Source organism: Panthera tigris, chromosome E2 (assembly GCF_018350195.1).
Source record: "Panthera tigris isolate Pti1 chromosome E2, P.tigris_Pti1_mat1.1, whole genome shotgun sequence".
Lineage (NCBI taxonomy): Eukaryota > Metazoa > Chordata > Mammalia > Carnivora > Felidae > Panthera > Panthera tigris.
In genome coordinates, this window is record NC_056674.1 from 25,789,062 (window position 1) to 25,811,993 (window position 22,932).

The 22,932-nt window shown below is 35.5% G+C and overlaps 1 protein-coding gene across 7 annotated transcripts in view; it reads left to right on the forward strand.

The window, feature by feature from the left end:
* PHKB (phosphorylase kinase regulatory subunit beta) overlaps positions 1-22,932 on the forward strand; it is a 258,751-nt gene that overhangs the window by 208,625 nt on the left and 27,194 nt on the right. For all 7 annotated transcript variants that reach the window (XM_007096703.3, XM_007096704.3, XM_042969771.1 and 4 more), the window contains 10 exons: positions 2,845-2,900; positions 3,425-3,518; positions 10,628-10,711; positions 11,248-11,352; positions 12,802-12,884; positions 13,088-13,178; positions 18,737-18,798; positions 18,885-19,047; positions 20,224-20,305; positions 22,204-22,261. In XM_007096703.3, coding sequence (XP_007096765.2) covers positions 2,845-2,900; positions 3,425-3,518; positions 10,628-10,711; positions 11,248-11,352; positions 12,802-12,884; positions 13,088-13,178; positions 18,737-18,798; positions 18,885-19,047; positions 20,224-20,305; positions 22,204-22,261 — 878 coding nt within the window. The remainder of the gene's footprint in view (positions 1-2,844; positions 2,901-3,424; positions 3,519-10,627; positions 10,712-11,247; positions 11,353-12,801; positions 12,885-13,087; positions 13,179-18,736; positions 18,799-18,884; positions 19,048-20,223; positions 20,306-22,203; positions 22,262-22,932) is intronic.

Genomic DNA, 22,932 nt, shown 5'->3' on the forward strand with positions numbered 1-22,932 from the left:
AGCCAAGAGAAAATGTCCAGAAAGCACTTAAAAATATGGGCACTGGAACTCAGAGAAAGTGTAAGACTAGAAATATAAATATGAAATCATCTGCTTAGAGGTGGTAACTAAAGCTACAGAGTGATTGAGTTTGGTGAGAGAGACAAGGAAAGAGAAGTGCAATGAGTAGAAAACCAAGGACTTAAGTGTAAGGATTTCCGTCTCTAAAGGCAAAGTATGTTGGAAGGCAAAGTGCAGAATTATAGAGGCAAGAAAGGTGAGAAAATAGCTGTAGTCTATGTTTGAGAAATAAAAGAAAAAATTGGAAAGTGGTAAGTCACCTGAGGATTTCTTTTAAAAGATGTTTGGAATTCTTTGGAGAAGAACTAGCCATACAAAAATGGGATAATGGATGGTCCTAATGTGTTAGAATGATGGAAGCCAATGAGATTTAAGTTGACACAGGTATTACAGCAAATCTCAACAAGGACGAGAGGAGCAGCTGTCCTAGGATAGCTGTGAAAATAATAAGTACAACTGCAGCAAGTATTAGTGCCCTTTATTTTTGTTATGTGCCAAATACTGTGCTTAGCAGTTTGTTCTCTCCCTAAATCCTTAGCGATTCTCCAAGATAAGGACCATTATTATATTATTCTCTGCAGAAGTGAAATATTGGAAACAACATAAATGTCCACCAAAATAAACATTCCTTAAATAAATTATGGTATGTCCATATAATGTAATGCCCTACAGCCATTTTTTCAAAAATAAGGTAGATCTATACTACCAAAGGAAGCTATCAGTGAAATACTTTTATGTGATAATAAATACCTGTTGTTCATATGTCCCAGTATACTCTAAACTCCTCATGGAGGGACACTGGGTTGTTTTCCTCTTGCAACATCAGGCCCTAACATGAGGCCTTGTATATTAGAATGCCTTGATGAGTACATAAATACAGGTAAAATGGAGAATACCAGTACCATACAGGCCTTCAGTGTCTGTATGCATATGTATATGTGTACACTTCACAAACCTAAAAGCAGAAAATATTATACTAGTATTAAGGGAAATACCATTCAGAAATGGAATTTAACAACTCCTATTAGGATGTTTTCAGAGAGACTTCATTAGTTTAGACAACAATGCTGGTGCTTTGACGAAAATGGTGAAAACAGAAAAGATGGTTCCAATTTTGGCAATGAAAGGAAGAGAATTACTGGGTTGGGATTGTACATGCTGAATTCTGTCTGTGGGTAGAAATGAGGTGAAAGGTCCCACTTGGGCTGTGGTTGAAGGCCTAAGATCAGCATAGAAGGTTTGTGAATTAGAAATTTCTGAAATGCTGAGTTTTTACAATGAAAAAATTCTTCAACCAAATATAGTCCCCTAACCAAATACTCATTATGATTCAACGTGTGTAGGGAGAATTTTAGATCTAAGTACTCTGTCATACAAATGGAAACAACATTATCCTAAACAGGTCTGTGATTCAAAAAGAAGATACCAATTTGCCAATTAGGATCTGTAAGCTGCCTTATTTATTGTTACTGAAATATCATCCGCATTCTTGTATATGTATTCATTTGTTTTTTATTTAAGAATCTCTAATTGTCTTGAAGATTGTAGATAATTGCCCACTCTAAGGTTACTCCTTTTGATGAAGTAAATACTAGATTTCATCTGAGAGAAATAAGACTTAATGTGTTAGAAATCTTGATGAGATTCTGAATAATTAATTTTTTCTCATTCTTCTGAGTAACATTAACTTTTAAGGTCTTTATCAAATAAAAATAGAATTTATGGCATTTTTAATGTATATTTATTTTTGTTGGGTTGTTATATCTCATTTTCTCCTATATATTCATTTAAATCACATGGAAGTCTGCCTGAAATGCATTTTCACGATGATTCTGGGAACCATCCTTTTGATTGTAGGATATTTACTGCTAATATATGTATTCTGGTGTTTCTTGCTTTCCATCATACATAAATTCTAGTGACATATTGAATACCATAGAGGGTAACTGACTGATGGTAAATCAAACATTTTACAGCATACTATTGGGAATATTGGATTCATTACTATAAAGGAATTATATTTGATCAGTATTTTCAGAGCTTCCTAATACTGTAATTTATTGATGCTTCTTAATGTTCTCTGTTAATTAATACAGGCTCAAAATTGGGTTCATTTTAACCGTGTATAATATATGCTATAGTGAATCTTTTCCATACACACACAAAAAGGAGTAGCAAATATCCAACACTATCTTTGATTAGAACTATTAAGCCCAACAGCTTGTATTTATTGAACAAAGTGTTAATTACATAGTCAACTGGGTAGTTCATTCTCTAGTATAGGAATTATATATTAGAATAAAGCTATTTTGATGTATAGGTGCCAAAGGAAAATTGGCTAACAAGAAAGAGAATACCCTTATATGTGATTAAGATACCAAATGAACAGTTTTAACTCACGATCATTTTTAATAGAGAATACGTAAGCTGGGTTTTTATTTTTAGTTCCTCCCTTTCCCTCCAGAGTTAAATGCTGGAAAATGACTCTCAGTCCCCAGGCTACTCTTATGCATCATTCAAAATAGTCCTGACAGGCTAGCCCCTCTGGTAGCGGTGAGATTTATGGCTTTCCGTTCCTTGGTGTTCCATTACTCTGTCTACACCATCAAATTGATTAGTAGGTAGTGGAGAGCAAGGAAAGAGAGGTGACTGCATGGAGCCAGTAGGTGTTCATCATTTTAATGAACTGCTTAGAGATGGTTAATATTGTCCTTGATTCTCATTGTATCTGATGATGACTGGATCTTTTAAAATGTTCCCCCCACCCCTTATTCTGTATTACAGGGCCCACTGGAAAATGATTTGGTAGTTCACGTAGCACTCATAGCAGAAAGTCAACGGTATGAAACCCAGATGGGTGGTGTGTTCCTTTGGGAAGTGGGGGGTTGGGGGGCTTATTGCTTTATGTTGCAATATTGAGTCTCTTGGGAGAGATTAATTTCACAAACCCCTTGACAGGGTTTCAAGGATGTCTGTCATTAATGTTACTTTAAGTGCCAGAACAACAATCTTTTCATGATTAAAAATAACTTTGTTTTAGTTGATGTGAATATTAAAGACTGTGACCTGTGCCAGTGTTGTCTAGGGTGTAGTTTTGAGAAGTTAGGGCAACAAATAATGGAGATTCCCAAAATCAGTGCTTACTCTTTCTTCCAGCCCTCAGAGCTCCCATCTAATACCTTGTGAAGAACCCAAGAGGGCCTCTGGAACCCAGAGCAGATGGCTTATTGCTCGTGTTAATAAATGAAAACGTTCTCTAAGCTAGTGTAGTCTCATCTCACTCCTCCTCCTTCTCCTCCACCATTCTCCACACTTTACATGCATTGCCTAAAAATGTCTCTCATTTTTTCTCTATTTTCTTTAGCCTTCAAGTTTTCCTCAACACGTATGGTATTCAGACTCAAACACCTCAACAGGTAGAGCCCATTCAGATTTGGGCTCAGCAGGAGCTGGTGAAAGTAAGTGATTCTGCGTCTTTGTTGACTTTGTGGAGGTGCTAGAGCATGATTATTAGACTTAGTTTACAGTCAGGTGGCATAGTTAAAGCCCGATTCTGAAATAGGGTCATTAATCTAAAAGCCTTTCTAATTAAGTTGAAAAACCTACTTTATCAGACATTATTAATTAAAAAAACAAAAAAACAAAAAAAAACCCTAAATTGTATGTATATACATTATATTCATAAGTCTTGTTGATTCTTACTCCCTTCTAAAGTCTATTACTGACCTAGACTGAGCACTTGAATAATGAATTAACCTTAATTTTAGTACTTGTGTGTAAAATTAATCTTTACGTTGAATTTGATAATTTTCCCTTCCATTAACTATTAAAGAAACCTTGTAAATATTTATTGGTAATAATTACTTCCCTTTTTCTCTTGCCTTATCATTTGAGGTCTGAAGTAATTCTACACTTTTGGTTTGCTGGGTTTCAAAGTAATTGTAAAGTAACATCTGAGTTTATCTTGTATGCAGTTAAGTACGTATCTGAATTGGATTAAAAGGTGACTTTTGAGGTCTTTTGCATGCACTGCTCTGCCGATATATTCAGAAATGCCTGTTTAGGAATATTCCTGCCTATTAGGGACAGGAAATTGTTGACTTCCACTAGTTATTTATAAACTACCACTTTTACTTAGTAATTATTAAAAACATTACAGGAACAAACTCTGAAGTGTTTGGGGTAAGTACTTAGAATTATCTCTCTCAAATGATCAAGGTCAGCTCATTTAGATTGATATACATGTGTGTGGTCAAAGCCTTGATGCTATAGCAAAGAAGAAAAGCTTAGGAAAGTGAGGTGCACATTGCATGGGAGAAGGCAGGGCCTCAGAGCATCACTGCTTATCAGACAGGACCCTATCCATTGGCAACAAAACCAGAATCTGGGTGTCAGATTACCCAGAGCACCAGATCTTTGAGAGCTCTTAAACCTCCTTTAACAAATTTAGAACTCTTCCCACCCTGATTAAAGAGCTAACGCTGAAATGCAAGGATCCCTAGAGTAGGTAACACTTTAAAATCACACAAAGATGTAAATGGGTTTGGAGTGGAAAAGGAGAGGAACTGAGGATCCACAAGACAAGCAGAGGAGGCAGCATGGAAGTGGAGAAAATCTAAGGCTGTACACTGCATTTATCATTCAGTTATAGGCTATGTTTGCTGGTAAACTTTTTATGGTTCTTCACTGAAAGCTCCAGAGAATAGTAACAAAGACTATTATTCTTTGATAAACATGAGCTCAAAGCAAATTAACCTGAATCTGTTTTTTTCAGGCCTAATTTATATTGCAACTTTTTTATGCTAGGTGAGTCTGTATTCTACCAGACAACATGCAGTCAGGATTTAAAAGACCAGCATGGCTCCAAATGACTTAAACGTGGCATTTTATTCATTCATTAATGAACACCTGCTATGTGCAGAGTTTTGTGTCGGGCACTCAGATAAAATGGCTCTATGCTCTGTTCCTGTTCTCAGTGAACTCTGAATCTATTAGTATGACAGGAAAAATAGCTAATTATAATCCACTTTGATAAGTTTATACAGGGTGCTGTGGAAATGATAGAAAGCATTCCATTAAGGGTAAGGTGAAGACTTACAACTGGTCCTTACTTATTTTATATTTTGTTGTTTTAAAGATGATATGAACAAATGGTTTAGAGTTTGGGTATGTGGTATGGTTAAAACAAGATTTGGAACCAAGGGCCTAACTTCCCTAAGCATGTATCAAGATGGAAGATTTTCTGTGGCTACAGCCTCTATGTTCCAAGCTAGCTGCTCTTTGGGATTTGTCCTCTAAGATATACTTCCTAATATATTGCTTCTTATAAGCCCAACTTTAAAAAAGTTTTAATTCCTCAGCAAAGTTGCAGGATATAAAATCAATGCACAGAAATCAGTTGCATTCCTATTCACTAACAATGAAGCAACAGAAAGAGTAATCAAAGAATCGATCCCATTTACAGTTGCATCAAAAACCATAACATACCTAGGAATAAATCTAACCAAAGAGTGAAAAATCTATGTACTGAAAACTATAGAAAGCTTATGAAATAAATTGAAGAAAACACAAAAAAATGGAAAAAGATTCCATGCTCCTGGATAGGAAGAACAAATATTGTTAAAATGTCGATACTATCCAAGGCAATCTACATATTCAATGCAATCCCTATCAAGGTAATACCAGCCTTCTTCACAGAGCTAGAACAAATAATCCTAAAATTTGTATGGAATTTTAAAAGACCCCAAATAGCCAAAGCAAGCTTAAAAAAGAAAACTGAAATAGGAGGCATCACAATCCTGGACTTTAAGCTATACTATAAAGCTGTAATCATCAAGACAGTATGGTACTGGCACAAGAACAGACACTCAAATCAATGGAACAGAATAGAGAATCCAGAAATGGACCCACAAACATATGGCCAACTAATCTTTGACAAAGCAGGAAAGAATATCCAGTGGAATAAAGACAGTCTCTTCAGCAAGTGGTGCTGGGAAAACTGGACAGCGACATGCAGAGGAATGAACCTGGACCACTTTCTTACACCATACACAAAAATAAACTCAAAATGGATGAAAGACCTAAACAGAAGACAGGAAGCCATCAAAATCCTCAAGGAGAAAGCAGGCTAAAACCTCTTTGATCTTGGCCGCAGCAACGTCTTACTCAACACATCTCCAGAGGCAAGGGAAACAAAAGCAAAAATGAACTACTGGAACCTCGTCAAAATAAAAAGTCTCTGCATAGCGAAGGAAACAATCAGCAAAACTAAAAGGCAATTGATGGAATGGGAGAAGATACTTGCAAACGACATATCAGATAAAGGGATAGTATCTAAAATCTATAAAGAACTTATCAAACTCAACACCCAAAAACATAATCCAGTGAAGAAACGGCAAAAGACATGAATAGACACTTCTCCAAAGAAGACATCCAGATGGCCAATTGACACGTGAAAAAATGCTCCACATCACTCATCATCAGGGAAATACATATCAAAACCACAATGAGATACCGCCTTATACCTGTCAGAATGGCTAACATTAACAACTCAGGCAACAACAGATGTTGATGAGGATGTGGAGAAAGAGGATGTCTTTTGCATTGCTGGTGGGAATGCAAGCTGGTGCAGCCACTCTGGAAAACAGTATGGAGGTTCCTCAAAAAGTTAAAAATAGAACTACCCTATGACCCAACAATTGCACTACTAGGTATTTATCCAAGGGATACAGGTATGCTGTTTCGAAGGGGCACATGCACCCCAATGTTTATAGCAGCACTATCAACAATAGCCAAAGTATGGAAAGAGCCCAAATGTCCATCGATGGATGAATGGAAAAAGAATATGTGGTATATATGTATACAACGGAATATTACTTGGCAATCAGAAAGAATGAAATCTTGGCCATTTGCAACTATGTGGACAGAACTAGAGAGTATTATGGTAAGTGAAATTAGAGGACAAATATCATATGACTTCACTCATATGAGGACTTTAAGAGACAAAACAAATGAACATAAGGGAAGGGAAACAAAAATAATATAAAAACAGGGAGGGGGACAAAACATAAGAGACTCTTAAATATGGAGAACAAACAGAGGGTTACTGGAAGGGTTGTGGGAGGGGGAATGGGCTAAATGGGTAAGGGGCATTAAGGAATCTACTCCTGAAATCATTGTTGCACTATATGCTAATTTGGATGTAAATTTAAAAAAAAATAATTAAAAAAAATTTAATTCCTGTGTAGTTAACATACAGTGTTATATTAGTTTCAAGTGCACACTGTAGTGATTTCACAGTTCTATATATTCACAGTTCAATAATAATTCCACCTTTTAAAAGTAAAAATGTTCCCGCAAATCTTAGTTAATACACATATTCTTATGCCAATGGCTAATCTTTCTGTTCTGAGGAGCTGCACCCTCCTTCAACCAACTTAAGAGTATGTGAGGACAGGGCTTTTACCGTGTGTGGTTAACGTTTCATGATGCAGTGATTGGTGTGGTTTTTGCTTTATGGGGGATATGAATATAGTGCAGACCTAGGATGAAGTACTTCTGTACTTCTGGGTCATTTAGCCATTACTATATCCTATTTCAGTGGATTAAATGGTGTGAATATGTACAATGTGGGGACAGTATAATATGCACAGGGGAATGCAGAGAGCATTCCAGGTCTGTCTACTTACCTGTCATAGACCTGCTGTACTGTGGTTCAGAAAGTTAAGGAAAACTCTTTTACTGTGATAGAGTAGTATTTAAAGGAAATCTAGATTGGTCCATTTTAACTTGTAAATGGTTTATTAGTCACTTGTCCAATAGAAGAAATCTAAAATAGTTTAGAACATTTATTTCAGAAAATTTGAAAGTATTTGTGGGAAAGGAATTTCCATCTAGCATAATGTGCGATAGTTTCAGTACAGCTATATATCCTAATGCTTATATAGTACTTTTCCTGGCAGTAAAACCAGTGCTATTCAAGAATCAGATTTCACAGCACATGTAGCTCTGGAGGACATGCTCCCTCATTCATCCATCAGGTGTTTGCTGAGCACCAGCTATATGCCGGGCAGAGTGCCCGTCAACCCAGGATATGCTGTTCTGTAGGGAGATAACAATGCAGAAAGAGAAAGAGACACAGACATAACTCTGACACGGAAGTGTACACCATAGCAGAATCAAAGAGACATTAATTTTGTGTATAGTGAGGTAGATATTTGAAGTCAGTTCAAATCATAATCAGTAGATTATGTAGAAACAGTTGGTTTGATTTTCCACTTAGGAAAACAGGTTAGATTTCTACCCCTCATCAAACAGAAAAATAAATTCCAGACAGATTAAAGATTTAATGTATTTAAAACCTTGAATTGCAAATAACTTGTTCTACATGTGCTCAGCAAGACAAGCAAGTATTTCTAATAAATTTTAACTTATAAATGAGCAGTATCTTGTAGTACGAGTATTACATGATGCTGAATGTCACATGATCACAACTGAGCCAATGGTTCTTGAAATTTGCTTTGATATACAAGTGCTTGGGATTACAAGCATGTTTCTGGAATGAATTAGTCATGCAAACCAAAGTTTTACTTATTTTTTAAAAAATGATTTAAGCATAAAATCACTAGGAAAAAAATTGAAGAGCAGTTTACAGCTGTTTGGAGTGAAAATCCATTCTTAGAATAATACAAGTGCTAAAAAAGCCATTAAGGAAATGATTGACAAATTTGACTAAATATAGCTGAAGATCAACCTGGCATATCAAAGGTGCTTTGTGAAATTTCCTAGTAGAAAAATGTTTAGATTAAAATACCACATGCTGAAATGATGTTTGACCTACTATGCAAACATTCTCACATTTCATCACAACATGGAAGATGAGTGAATTGGGTAAAATATTTATACAAAAGGTAATATTCTTAATATACCAAGACCTCTTACAAATCAAAAAAGAATGAAAAGTGCCCAATAGAAAAGGGAACAAATGGAAAACTTTATAGAACATACAAGTAGCCATTAAATATATGGGAAAATGGTCAACCATAAATTATTTGAATTGAGTAGTTTAAGATGAAATATCATTTTGACCCAAGAAAAAGGCCTATGCACTGTTAATGCCAATGTAAATTGGTCCATTATTTCTACACAGTGACCAACCTGGCATTATATTGCAAAGAAAACATATATTCTCTTTGATCCAGCAAGTCTAGGAGATTATCCTACAGAAACAATAGTACACCATCCAGAGATGTTTATTGAATTGGTTTGAAATAACAAAAAGTTGGGAACTACCTTCATCAAGGGATAGGTGTTAAATAGAATTGGGTAAGGAGGCTTCTAATTGGATTAAATGCTCAGCTCTGGCACTGATTAACAACTGAATTATTCCAAGTCCATCTGTTTTTACTTTGTAGAAATTCTAGGGGCGCCTGGGTGGCTCAGTCGGTTAAGCGTCCGACTTCAGCTCAGGTCGCGATCTCGCGGTCCGTGAGTTCGAGCCCCGCATCAGGCTCTGGGCTGATGGCTCAGAGCCTGGAGCCTGCTTCCGATTCTGTGTCTCCCTCTCTCTCTGCCCCACCCCCATTCATGCTCTGTCTCTGTCTCAAAAATAAATTAAAAAAAAAAAAACGTTAAAAAAAAAATTTAAAAAAAAATAAAAATTAAAAAAAAAAAAAGAAGAAATTCTAGAAGTTTCTTCTCCACTGTGGCACCCTTTTCTGTTTTCCAGTAGTGAGGGCTACAGATATTTTTTGGGGTCTTTATATTTCTTCCATTATTTCAATATTGAAATGTACAGTAAATGCATACACTCAGTTTACCATCTTGAAACTGGAACACCACAGTACTAAATTTTAACAAGTAGGACACCAAAGAGATATATATAGTATATGAACCCATTTCTGTAAACATATATACATATTGATTTATGTGTGTAATATGGATATTTATCTGTGTATTTTTAAAAATCTGTAACCCTGCCTATACTTCACGTGTTTTTTAGGGCTCACACAATGAATTGCACTTCCTTCAACATACATCAAAGTGCAAGAGTTTATCACCTACAGGGTTGTGAGAGTAAACAGCACCATTCACTTGGAGCACATGGCTTACATTTTTCATAAAATTCATATTATCAAAAAAATCAATAAAGACATTTCCATTTTTGTGGGAAATACTTGAAAGTCGGAATCTAGTAGGAGATGTGAGTCCCTGAATTTTAAAACTTTCATCAGATTTTTTATTACACAGGAAACATTTGCCTCTTTGTGTTCTTTTATGAATTGGACAGAACCCTGCAAGTTGTACGTTTATGATAGCACAAGAAAAATGTCAAATTTTAGAATGTTGCTTTGCAGATCTGCAAAGATATGCTCTCAAATCTCTCAGTGCCCCCAAATCTAAGTTGACATCATTGGCTGGCTTATTTTCCTACAAATGTATTGAATAAGGTTTCCCTGGCCATTTTTCCTCTGGAAAGATCAGAAGTTAGGGCATTAGGGGGACAAAGGGGGCAAAAAAGGAAAAGCATGGATTCTTCTTGCCTAATTTATAAATTTATGTCTTACAGGCTTATTTCCACCTGGGTATCAATGAAAAATTAGGACTCTCCGGAAGACCGGATAGACCCATTGGCTGCCTCGGTACATCAAAGGTGGTTATGAAATTTCCTTATGGAGCAGTGTTCAGATTATAAAACCACAGAATGAAATGATGTTTAATCTGCTATGCATCCATTCTCACATTTCATTATATACTTAGGCTGCTTATCTGAATTATTATTTTCTACGAGTAAATCTTACTGTTTATTTTGTATGATATCACAGAAGGCTTCTAGGAATGAATAAGCATCTAACTGCTATATTATTTCTGAACATTGTAGGATACCTGATTATGACAGTTTTTATTCAAACAGAGGCTTTTTCCATCACAGTAGAGATGGATTACTCTATTAGTATACCGATCTTACTGATCTAATCAAGAAACTTTAAAATTTCATTATCAGTTTTAATTTCTTATTACGGCTTATGCTACTGTACCTGTGTCTTTGGTTCTGTTATAAATATACATATAACATATATATATACATATACATATATATATATATATACACATGTATATATATGTGTGTGTGTGTGTATATATATATATGTATATATATATATTTTTTTTTTTAATTATCTCTTACAGATTTATCGCATTCTAGGAAAGACTGTGGTTTGTTACCCTATCATCTTCGACTTAAGTGATTTCTACATGTCTCAAGATGTTTTACTGCTGATAGATGACATAAAGGTAGTTTCAGAGCCCCTTTTTATTGAAATTGGATGACTTTGTTTCTACTGATTTTATCATATGTTATTAAATTGAGTGCTCCTGGAGTCTGTGACACTGGGTTAACACAGTGTAAAATATGAAAGTAAAACAATGTCTGCGTGGCTTTGGAGAAAGAGTTAAATTGCTTGCAGCATTAGAGTAATAGATGGAGTGTGTTTTATATTAAGTTGTATGACTTTGCTTGATAGACCATTCTACAAATGGAATGAAAATATATAGTTTATAAAGCAGAAGGGGAGCCATGTTCATACGACAGCAGTAGTTTATCTCTTTTTGAACAAAAGTTGAGTTAGCAAGATAATTTTATTTATGAAGAATGTCAAGTAAAACCTCAACTGACTCATAACACACAGTCAGTTAAAAGTTTCCTCCACTCTCTTTTCCATTTGCAGAGTAGAGAAGCTTAGAGTCATGGTTCAGAGCATGAAGTCTAGACCCAGATTCCATTTGTTAAAGATATTGGCTCTACTGTTTATTTACCAGCTGTGTGATCTTGGGCAGGTTACTTGGGCAAGTTACTTGGGCAAGACACAGAGAAGTCTCTTTTCTCATCTGTATAACTGAATAATAATAAGGATATTCTGAGAATTAAATAAGTATGTAAAACACTCAGAATAGTGCCTGACATATAGTGAAGTGTTATGTAAGTCTTTGATATGATGATGATGACAATGACAGTAGAAATTGAGTCAAAAAAAGAACTCTTTCCACATTTCTGATGGTCTGTATAGATTCTGTCTAGGTTCTTCTACCTGCTGTAATAAATGCACAGTAATGTGGAGTGAGGATTAATCTTTTAAGAGACAACCCCTGGGTTGATTTTTCCTCCCTGGGACCATTCTTTGTTTTTTTTCTTTTTTAAGTATTTATTGTAATTCTAGTATAGTTAACATACAGTGTTATATTAGTTTCAGGTATACAATATAGTGATTCAGCAATTCCATACATCACCTGGTGCTCATCACAACAAGTACACTCCTTAATCTCCATCACCCATTTCATCTCCCACCCACCTCCCCTCTGGTAACCACCAGTTTGTTCTCTACAGTTAAGAGTAAATTTCTTGATTTCTCTCTCTCTTTTTTTTTCTTCCTCTGGGACCATTCTTGAATTGTATTTTTTAGGCCACCAAAAAAGAAGCAGCCTTAAAATATGTGCAATCTGATTACTTCTAAGAATAAAGTTTAAAGTCAAAAAAGTTTCAAACTTAACTTGTATATATTCATACTTGTAACATGGATGTATCAGAACATTTCTACACCTATGTAGTCTCTCCTACCCAGAGTTTGACTCTGAATTGTCTTGATATATGAGAGTTTTTTTGGCTCTTTGCCACAACTGATTAAACATCCTGATCAGCTCAGATATGGTGTCATTACATTCTACCTCACTCTTATGTTTTGATAGAATGCACTACAGTTCATTAAGCAATACTGGAAAATGCATGGACGCCCACTTTTCCTTGTTCTCATCCGGGAAGACAATATACGGTAGGTTGATGAAAGAAATGAGGTATGCCCATCTTCCATCTTTAAGACTGTGAACGCTTTGGCAGCAGGGCTTCCTCCTATTTTTATATCTTTGTCAGCATGTGTCAGAGAGACTTGCATATGTAAAGGATACTTAGTATTAGATTTTTTTCTCATTCTGTTGTTAATAATGCACCTTTTGTTTGTCTGTTTATATTTTTTAGAGGTAGCCGATTCAACCCCATATTAGATATGTTGGCAGCCTTTAAAAAGGGAATGGTTGGAGGAGTCAAAGTTCATGTTGATCGTCTACAGGTAGTCTTCTGAATTTCAGTGTGTTTCTGTTTTCATGACAAGTAAGGCACAGATGCAGCTGTATTTCTTCATATATGTTCTGTTTAAGTATTTTGTCTTAAGCTTTTATTTTGTGCCTACCTTCCTATTCGTGTTGTAACCATCTGTTTATCTTATTCCTCCAATCTGATGGTTGAACAATTGGAGTGGTTTCCCAACCTGAATTTTAGACTTTAATAACTCATCTCCAACCTCTGTTTTGCAGTTGAGGAAGCTGGTGTCCAGAGTAGTGAAGTGACCTGCTATATAATCTTGTGCCTTTAGGCACAGGTACCAGTTGCCTAACTCCCTGGTCCAGTGTTCTTTTCCCTGCTCCACAGTAATATCCAACCTGGAGATAATCTCCGTTCATTTCAGGACCTCACAGCACTGTTTCTCAACTCCTAAATAACAAAGCCCCTTGTGGTTCTCTATTAGCCAGAACAGCCTCCCTGCCCAGTTATCTCCTACTAAACACTTTGTGTTTCAGCCAATACAGATGAATTACTGTGTTCTGACTTTGTGAGGTTCTGCCCCTCTGCTCATGCCATTTCCTCTGCCTGGAATAAACTTCCTTCTTTCAAGGTGTCTGCTCTTTAAAATCTTAACAAATGTTAGGAGCGCCTGGGTGGCTCAGTTGGTTAAGTGTCCAACTCTTGATTTCAGGTCAGGTCATGATCTCACTGTTCATGCTTCAAGCCCCACGTCGAGCTCTGTGTTGACAGCACACAGACCCTGCTTGGGATTCTCTCTCACCTCTCTCTCTGCCCCTCTTCCCTGCTCACACTCACACATGTGCTTTCTCTTTCTCACTCTCTCTCTCTCAAATAAACTTAAAAAATAAAATAAAATAAAATAAAATAAAATAAAATAAAATAAAATAAAATAAAATAAAATAAAAAAGTAAAAAAAATAAAATAAAATAAAAGTAAAATCTTACCAAACTTTAGGGCCAGTTCTGCAAAATCACCTACGCCAAAAGTAACAGTACTCTTCCTGAACATCCTTTTATGACCTTTGACATGAACTACTTGGATTGTAGTCCATCATGGACTTAAGTGCCTTACTTATTTCCTATGAAGAATTGTGATTATCTTGTAGAGTCTTTCATGTAGTCGGTTCTCAATATTGAGTAAGAAAAAAGGAAAATTTATAGAGGGACCTATATAGGTAATATTACAAATGGCATGTTTACATACTTATTCACCAGTGCTTGTGTTTTGCATATTTGATTGATTTTTATCTAGTTTTTTAAATATCTTTCCTCGTTATTTTCTGTCACTTTCTGTTGCTATTCTGTTGTCTTTTTGTCATGGTTCCTGGAAAAATTTCTTTCATATTTATCATGCAGCTTCTCTGTTAAGTTTTGTATTTTGACTATCACGGTTTTAATTTTCCGTTTTCATAATATCATGTTTTTATTTTCTAGATATTATAATTCATCTTCCTGAGATTACCAACTAGACAGTTTTTGAAATCTTCTTCTCCTTATATCTTTCAGGTTTCTTTTTTCTGTTTTGTGTGTGTGTGTGTGTGTGTGTGTGTGTGTATGCGCACATGTGTGCACTCAGTATTTTCATGTTGGAGGCATTTGTCAGATATGTGGTAATCTTTAGCTATCCATTCATTTTTAAGAGTGAAAGAATAAGAAGTTTATTGGGATCTCTGTGTTTAGGAACAAAGATTCTTGTCATGATGAAGTCATTTATCAGGTAGTCTGGTGGCAAGGGCTCTTTTTGTTGGGGGAAACCCCAGCTGCCAGTATCTGGAGATTTTTTTCTCTTAGGCTCTTCAGTTTCCAAAATAGTCATCTAACTTTTTGTCTGAATGGCATGCATTTTGCTTTCATGTGCTGAGAACAGGGTTAGGGAAGAAGCCAGGGGGTCCCACAGTACTGTGTAGTCTTTCACCTTAGTCTACTGTTGAATATTTGTATCCACTGATCTCTGTTGTGCCTCATACCCTTGAGAACAGAGTCTTTAACCAAAGAATAGGCTTCTTTTCATTTTGTAGAATGGAAACTTTATACTTATTAAACAACAACCCTCATCCCCCCCACCCTAGCCTTCATCTTCTCTTTAATATAGTAAATGAAAATAGCATCTATATGCTTCTCTTGGATTTCATATCAAGTCCTTTCAAATTTCCTTAGTCTGTGATCCATGGGTTCTCTTGTCACTGGGCCTCAGCCTCCCTTCATAGCTTCATCACCCAGCATATTTCCATCTAGCTCATTCCTTGCCCTGCTTTCCACTCCCCAAGTATACTGGGTACTTTCAAAATCCCTAAATGTAATTGGAATTTTTTCCTGCTCATGCTGTTATTCTATTCTAGAGTTGTTGTTGTTTTTTTCTTTTTTCTTTTCCTTCTAAATACTTTAATTTTATAATTTAGGTCAATGTCACCTCTTTAGTGAAGTCTCCAAGGTTGAATTAATTTTTCATTCCAGTGTGTTTCTGTGGCATTTTGCTTGAACCTTTGCTATAGCTCTTAATTTAGGTGTAGCTAGTTTCTTGTGTCTGCTTCTCTCTGTGGATTGAAAACTCTTTCAGGCCAAGTTTGATTCATCTCTGAATTCCCAGAGTGATCTGCTCGCTACTGTTCTCTCTGTAGGAAATGTGTAAATATTGGTTCACTGATTTAACAGATATTGATTGAGCTCCCTCTCTAGGCACTGGGGATAAAATAGTGAAGAAAAAAAAAAAAGAAAAAGAAAAAAGCTAGGTAAGGTTGCAGGATGACAGGATGGAGTACAGTCTTCGGTAGAATGTTCAGCTAGAAAGGATCTTCATAGAATAGAATTAGGTATTGCAGAGCAGGATACCTTTTTGAATATTATATTTCATTTGACATATATATAATAATATTAGGTTATTTAATTACCATCAGAACTAAAGTATTAATGCCTAGTAAAGCTTTTTTATAAAACTAATTTAGGAGCCTCTGTTAACAAACTGATTTTTTTTTTATCTAAAGCTCTAGAGGGGTGCCTGGGTGGCTCAGTTGGTTAGGCAACTGACTTCGGCTCAGGTCATGATCTCACAGATCATGAGTTCGAGCCCCACTTCGGGCTCTGTGCTGACAGCTCAGAGCCTGGAGCCTACTTCAGATTCTGTGTCTCCCCCTCTCTCTACCCCTCTCCTGCTCACACTCTGTGTCTCTCCATCCCTCAATAATAAATAAATGTTAAAAAAAATGTAAAGCTCTAGAGACTATTAATGGAATTTAACATTTGCCTATTAACATTTACCTTATGGGCTTAATCAGTACATAGGGTGGATAGACTAAAAATAGAAAATATTAAAATGATTTTTCTTATGTTTTCAGAATTAACTATTAGCTTTGAGCATCAAATAATTCTTGATTCTTCTCTTTTTTTCATACTTTACACTTTTACAATCCATTATCAAATCTGGTTTTCTCTACCCTCAGATTATATCCAGAATCTAACCACTTTCCATCACCTCTAACACTAACATCATGGCCCAAGTTACCATCATACCTCACCTATATTTTTACAGCAGTTTCCTAAATTCCTACTGGCCATAAGACAGTTAGCATCTTCATACTCTGCCTGGTCATAAGACAGTTAGATTATGTCACATATCCTAAGCCTCCAATGACTTTCTCTCACTTAAAATGAAAACCAAAGTCCTTCCAGTGGTCTTTGTGCTGTCCATGATCTGGACCTTTTTTTCTGACCTCATCTCCTAATGATCTTCCCTGTCTACTGTACTTTATCCACACTCTCCTCTTTACTGCTCCTAAAGCACATCAAGCATGCTTCTACCTCAGGACCTTTGCACTTGCTATTCCCTCAGCCCAACACATCCTTCCTTAAGATCGATATTGTTGACTACCATCTTTCCTTCAGTCTCCGTTTACATGTCACCCTACTAGAGAAGGCTTTTCTGGTCACCTGTATAAAATGACAAACCTTCCTCCTCCTACTCCCCCACCCCACTTCCCATCCTCTACTTTTCTTATTTCTACTTTGCCCTTAACATCATCAGATAGAACATATTTAGTTTTTTTGTTTATATTGTCTACTTCCTACACATACCTAAGGTCAATTTCAAGAAAGCAAGGATTTTGTGTATTTTATTCTTGCTATATTCTTAATACCTAGTTGAGTGCCTGGAACATGGTAGGTGTTCAATAAATATTTGTCTAACAAACCAGAGAGTAAGATGTGGAGATGTAAGCCTGAATATTAGGAAATAATCACTCAACAGACTTCTGTTATGCTCAACATTGCTATCTGCCCAGGTACAGGCTGTTCTCAGACCCTGAGTATTGCTGGGCCACATGAAAATGTGCAGATCGGTTGCATGTTTGGCCTTCTTCACTCAAACTCTGCAAGGAGACTTTAGTATGATTGCTGGTAATATGTCTATCCTGACATTTGTAGTGGGTATTTGTTGATTGATGATCTACTTTTGTTTATGAGTTTCCAGTAGAGGAGAAGGCAGCACAACTCTGGGTGGTTAGCCAACAAGTGAAACATTTCCTGTGTCATGTTGCTTCATATTTGAAAAGAATAGTGTGAAAACAAAAAAAGTAGTATATATAAGACAGTTTTGATTAAAGAATAACCTTATTTTTAAAATAATAATCTTATGGATTTTTTAATGCAGTACATTTCTCAATTTTATCTGACAGTTCATCAGATAATTAAAAATGACACATATTGCTAAAAACACCATTGTGGGTTATCATTCATTTATGTTCTTTACCCATGAACCATGGACCAACAAAAACTGTGTTTGAGTTTGGCCTTATTTAGTTTGCTAACCTATAATCAGGAACTAATGAAAAATAAAATCTCAATATGGGTTGCCAGAATGTAGAGAAGCACTGGCCTCTATAATCAACACCTTAATGTTCCTGAAAATGGAGATTGGCAGTATCCCATCATTGGATGTCCCTGAAATATTATGGTAACAGAATTCATAGTGCAATTTCACATCATTTTTCCCAAAACAATTATAGCATTTCTAGTTGTTTTATTTCACACTATTTTTAAACATTTTAATAGGTACTGAATTTTAATTCTAGCTTAAAAGTAAATGCCCACACTTCTAAGAATAGAGAAAAAATACAGTTCCTTTCATGTTGACTTTCCTATTTATTATGACCCATGAACTTGTAGCTTGATTTGTATGTTCTTTTCTTTTTTAAGTTTATTTATTTATTTTGAGGGGGTGGGGGGGCAGAGAGAGAGAATCCCAAGCAGGCTCCGCACTGCCAGTGCATAGCCTGATGCAGGGCTCAAACTCACAAACCATGAGATCATGACTTAAGCCAAAATTGGACACTTAACTGACTGAGCCACCCAGGTGCCCCTATGTGATCTCTTTTTAAGAGGGTTTTGTTGTATATGAAAACTTATCTGATTTTAGAGTGCTCATTTAAGAAATTACTTAAAAGAGTTGTGTGTAGTTTTTTAAGTAAACTTTTTTGAAGTATTACATACTACAGATTATAAGTATATGGCTTCATGAATTTAAGAGTTGTGATTTTTCTCAACTACATTTCAGACACTAATATCTGGAGCTGTAGTAGAACAACTTGACTTCCTACGAATCAGTGACACAGAAGAGTAAGTCCTTTTGGGTTTTTATTAGAAAAGCAGGAAATTAGAATTAGAAATACAGGAAACCTGAAACTTTTTCTTTTAATTTCTAGGCTTCCAGAATTTAAGAGTTTTGAGGAACTAGAACTTCCCAAACATTCAAAAGTCAAACGACAAAGCAGTACCTCCAGTACTCCTGAACTAGAACAGCAACCAGATGTCGCCATTACCGAATGGAAGAACAAGCCCACCCATGAAATTCTTCAAAAACTGAATGTGAGGAAGATGTATTTCCCACATGGCTCTGAGTGAGGTTGGCAGGCAGGAATTCTCAGGGGCAAGCCATCTTTCTTTTGTCCTCTCAGAGAAGGTAGATAAAAGTGCCTGGGTAGATGGCCCTCTATATTAGGGGCAGTAATGAGAGAGATTGTTCTCATTGTTAAGACATTAGCATGGATGTCTTAAACATGCTTAAGGAGTAGGGACAAATTGGGTTGCCTTTGGTATGAAGGTATTGTACGAGCCATTAAAGAAGTTACATCAGGAATAATTCCCTTTGGGATCTCCAGACTTCTCTTTTAGTACACTTCCCTTCTTTTTCCCAACTTAGATCTCCTCTCCTACCCTAGTGTTTAGGTCTTAATGTTTGCTGTAAGTCTCTCCAGTCACTGTGGAAAGCAATCCTATGACCACATCCATGTGAATATTATGTTACCAACTTAATTTTTACCTTCCCTAAGATTATTTGCATTTTAAAAGAGGTAGTGCGAGAGTGGAGTATAGTAGTTATTCGAGGAAATGAAATTCTAATGATAGAACTAAAATACTATGACATCTTGTTGGGCTATACCACAAATTTGAGCATGTAGGTTAAATATATATCTTTCCAGACATTATTAGTCCTTGTTATTGATTGACATTATCTATAGATCTCCATTACCATGAGTATGATATGGTAGGCATAAAACACATAGCATAGTGTCATAATACATATAAAGCACTCTATATATGTCGTCTTCTTTTATCCATCTCCTCATAATAGGTTGATAGCAACATGGTCTCTCACTTATGAATAAGCAATGTACAAAAGGGAATGGTTGAGTGGCGTGGCCAAATTTCTCAGAGAGTGACAGAATCAAGTATTAATCAAGTATTAGTGCTTGTAGACATTTTCTATCCCTTGCTTATCTTATTTACTGGAAAATTTGATTATTAAATACTACCATATGAGGAAGCCAACTTGTCTCCTCTCTGTCTCCAAGACACCTTAGATAAATAGTTGTGTAATGTCATCTGATGCTTGGTAATATATCAGTAACAATTGATCTGGCAGATCTGGCAGATCAGTAACAATTCCATGGCAGATTTCCTCTCTGCATCATGTGGTTACATTTCTGTGGTAAATTTTGTACCCATTTTATTCCAGTTACTCACAGTGATTTGTGTTTTTAGGACTGCAGTTGTCTGGCTAGCCAAGTCATCCTGCTGGGTATACTGCTCAAAAGAGAAGGCCCCAACTTCATCACCAAGGAAGGTAAATATACATGCCTAACAGAAAATTTTTAAATAATGAGATCTCTCTATTCTTGGGTATATATCAAATATACCTTATGAATAGATACTAAAATGTTATGTTATTTTATCCTCCATTAAATGCTTTTTTTTAACCTTTAAATGGAAAATGTTTATTCATACCCCCTAGAGTAGAATAGACTGATGTATGAACTCCTAAATTGCTTTCATGCAGTGATTCTTGATTGTTTCTCTGATTGTCTGAATGGTGTTAGAGCCTCATTCTGCCTGTGACTGTTAACCTTTGATGACTTCTTTCATAGTTGTTTATTGACAGTTTCTGTTTCCAGTTTTATTTTCTGTCTGTTTTTAAGAACAATATTGAATCATTAAAGCTATAAAAATTAGCTCCTTCATGGTCTGCAGCAGCCATTTGAAATGGAACATGATATTTAATAGAATTGTGCTCTAAACATTGTTAACAAAAATAAATCATTTCTAATCATGTCCATTCTGCATTAAGGATGTAACCAAATTATCCCTGAAACCCACACTTGTATGTTGAGTCACTCTAAGGGAGTCTTGAATTCTATATCATGATCTGCTTCTGTCATTTTATTATATAGAATAATATAGAATACATTCCAAGATACTCAAAGTTTTTGGCTCATCTGAAAATCCTCTGTTAAAGGGGCATGTTGATTTGGTTAGGATTAGAAACTGAGTCAGTGTTCTGAACAGCAATGTAATTAATAAGACTTATAGTTTTGGTAGTAAACAAACATAATTGTGTATTCAGATAAGGTCTACTTAGTTTTTACATTATTGTAGCTAAGAGATAAACTTCTTGAATATTATACATGTCAACTGAATAGTCCTAATTTTCTTAACTGAGTAAAGGCAGAACAACTTTCAACAAATTTCAGACAGAAGACTTCATGTTTTTAATTAGTCTTGAAACTATAAGCAGAATCCCAGTTATATTGAGGACATTGATTGAAATTCATACTTTAACTAAAACAATAGGATTTTTAAAAGGCAAACATTTTATTAGGAACCTAGAATTCAGGATGGCTATTTTAGTAGTGCTTTAAAATAAAACAAAGTTTATATAAAATTGTTTATAATGAAAATGCTGAGAGAATTACTTTTTAAACTATTTTTATAATCAGGAATAATACTCATATTTTGCTTAGATATTTGAAAGATTGAGTTTTTAAATCTATAAAATCTTTTACATTGAAAATCATAAGCATCTACAGAATCTGAATATAATTTTATCCAATTTGTTATAAAGCTATAAAAAATATATTCATGGTAAAATGATAAAGATCTTGTTCTCTATCCTTGTTTTCTTTTCGCTACTCTCTCCTGTCACCATGATTAATTTATTGTTGACAAGCCAGTCTTGAGGCCAGACCACATGTAAATTGCCAAAGAATGAAGTCCAGTGGTGTCTTTTGGACTAGTGTATATTGGAAGGATCATGCACATAACAGAGTCTCTATAAAAGTTTTCTGAAACAAATAAATGAAGAATCATATATATTCAGAGTCTATAGTATTTGTGCAATTTGCTGCATTCTGTTTATTTTCTTTAGTAAATTAAAATAACTTATTTTTAATTGTTAAAAATTTAGATTGCATATTAATTAAGAAGACAATAAATTTCAAGAAATAAAGTACTCACCAAAATCATATACTCAAAGTAAATAGTAACAAGTGCTGGGACATTCACACTATATATTTGGGTTACATATTTAAATATGTCAAGTAGTTCAGAATACTAATGGATGTGCATGTATTAACTCTAGTGGAATAAAAATGAAATTCAAGAGTAATATTTTTAAGGAGAATAAATGTTATGCATTTAATTAAAAGGTTTTTTTTTTCAACAAAGACTTTATTATCTAATGTCTAGGAACCATTTCTGATCACATTGAGAGAGTCTATAGAAGAGCTGGCAGCAAAAAGCTTTGGTTCGTATCAGTGTCCTTGTCATTATGTTTTATTTTTTGTGTTGTCATGTTTAAAGGCATAAAGGTAATAGACCAATCTTAAAGATGGTTATTTATCCAAATTTTTACCCTTTTTTAATTTTAGAGAGAAAAAGAGTGTGAGCGAGGGAGAGGGGCACAGGGAGAGAGAGAGAGAAACCTAAGCAGGCTCCGTGCTGAGTGCAGAGCCCAACGTGGGTCTTGATCCCACAACCCTGAGATCATCACCTGAGCCGAAATCAAGAGTCAGACATTCAATTGACTGGGCCACCCAGGCGCCCCAAATTTTTACTTTTAAACTCCAAGGTTATGGCCATGATTCTGTCTACTTTCTAAGGACCTGCCTACATTCCATTGTATCATGGCTCTCCCAAGATATTAAAAATAATGTCTGGGAATAAAGACCTCCATAGGAATAGAAACTAGAGAGCATATTCACTGGAGTGATATGCTAATGAGTCTTTCCTACACCGCACCTGCTCTGTCCCAGCAATGTGCTTTAGGTTCTACTTTGTATTCAGGAAATCTATTCTGTGGTCATAGAAGGCCATGAAAAGAGACCAATGGTTCATTTAATCATAAGCAAAAATAATAGAAGGCTGTTCTCTTACCACTTAAGTTAGAATGAATCCCGGTGATTACAGTTGCTTCAT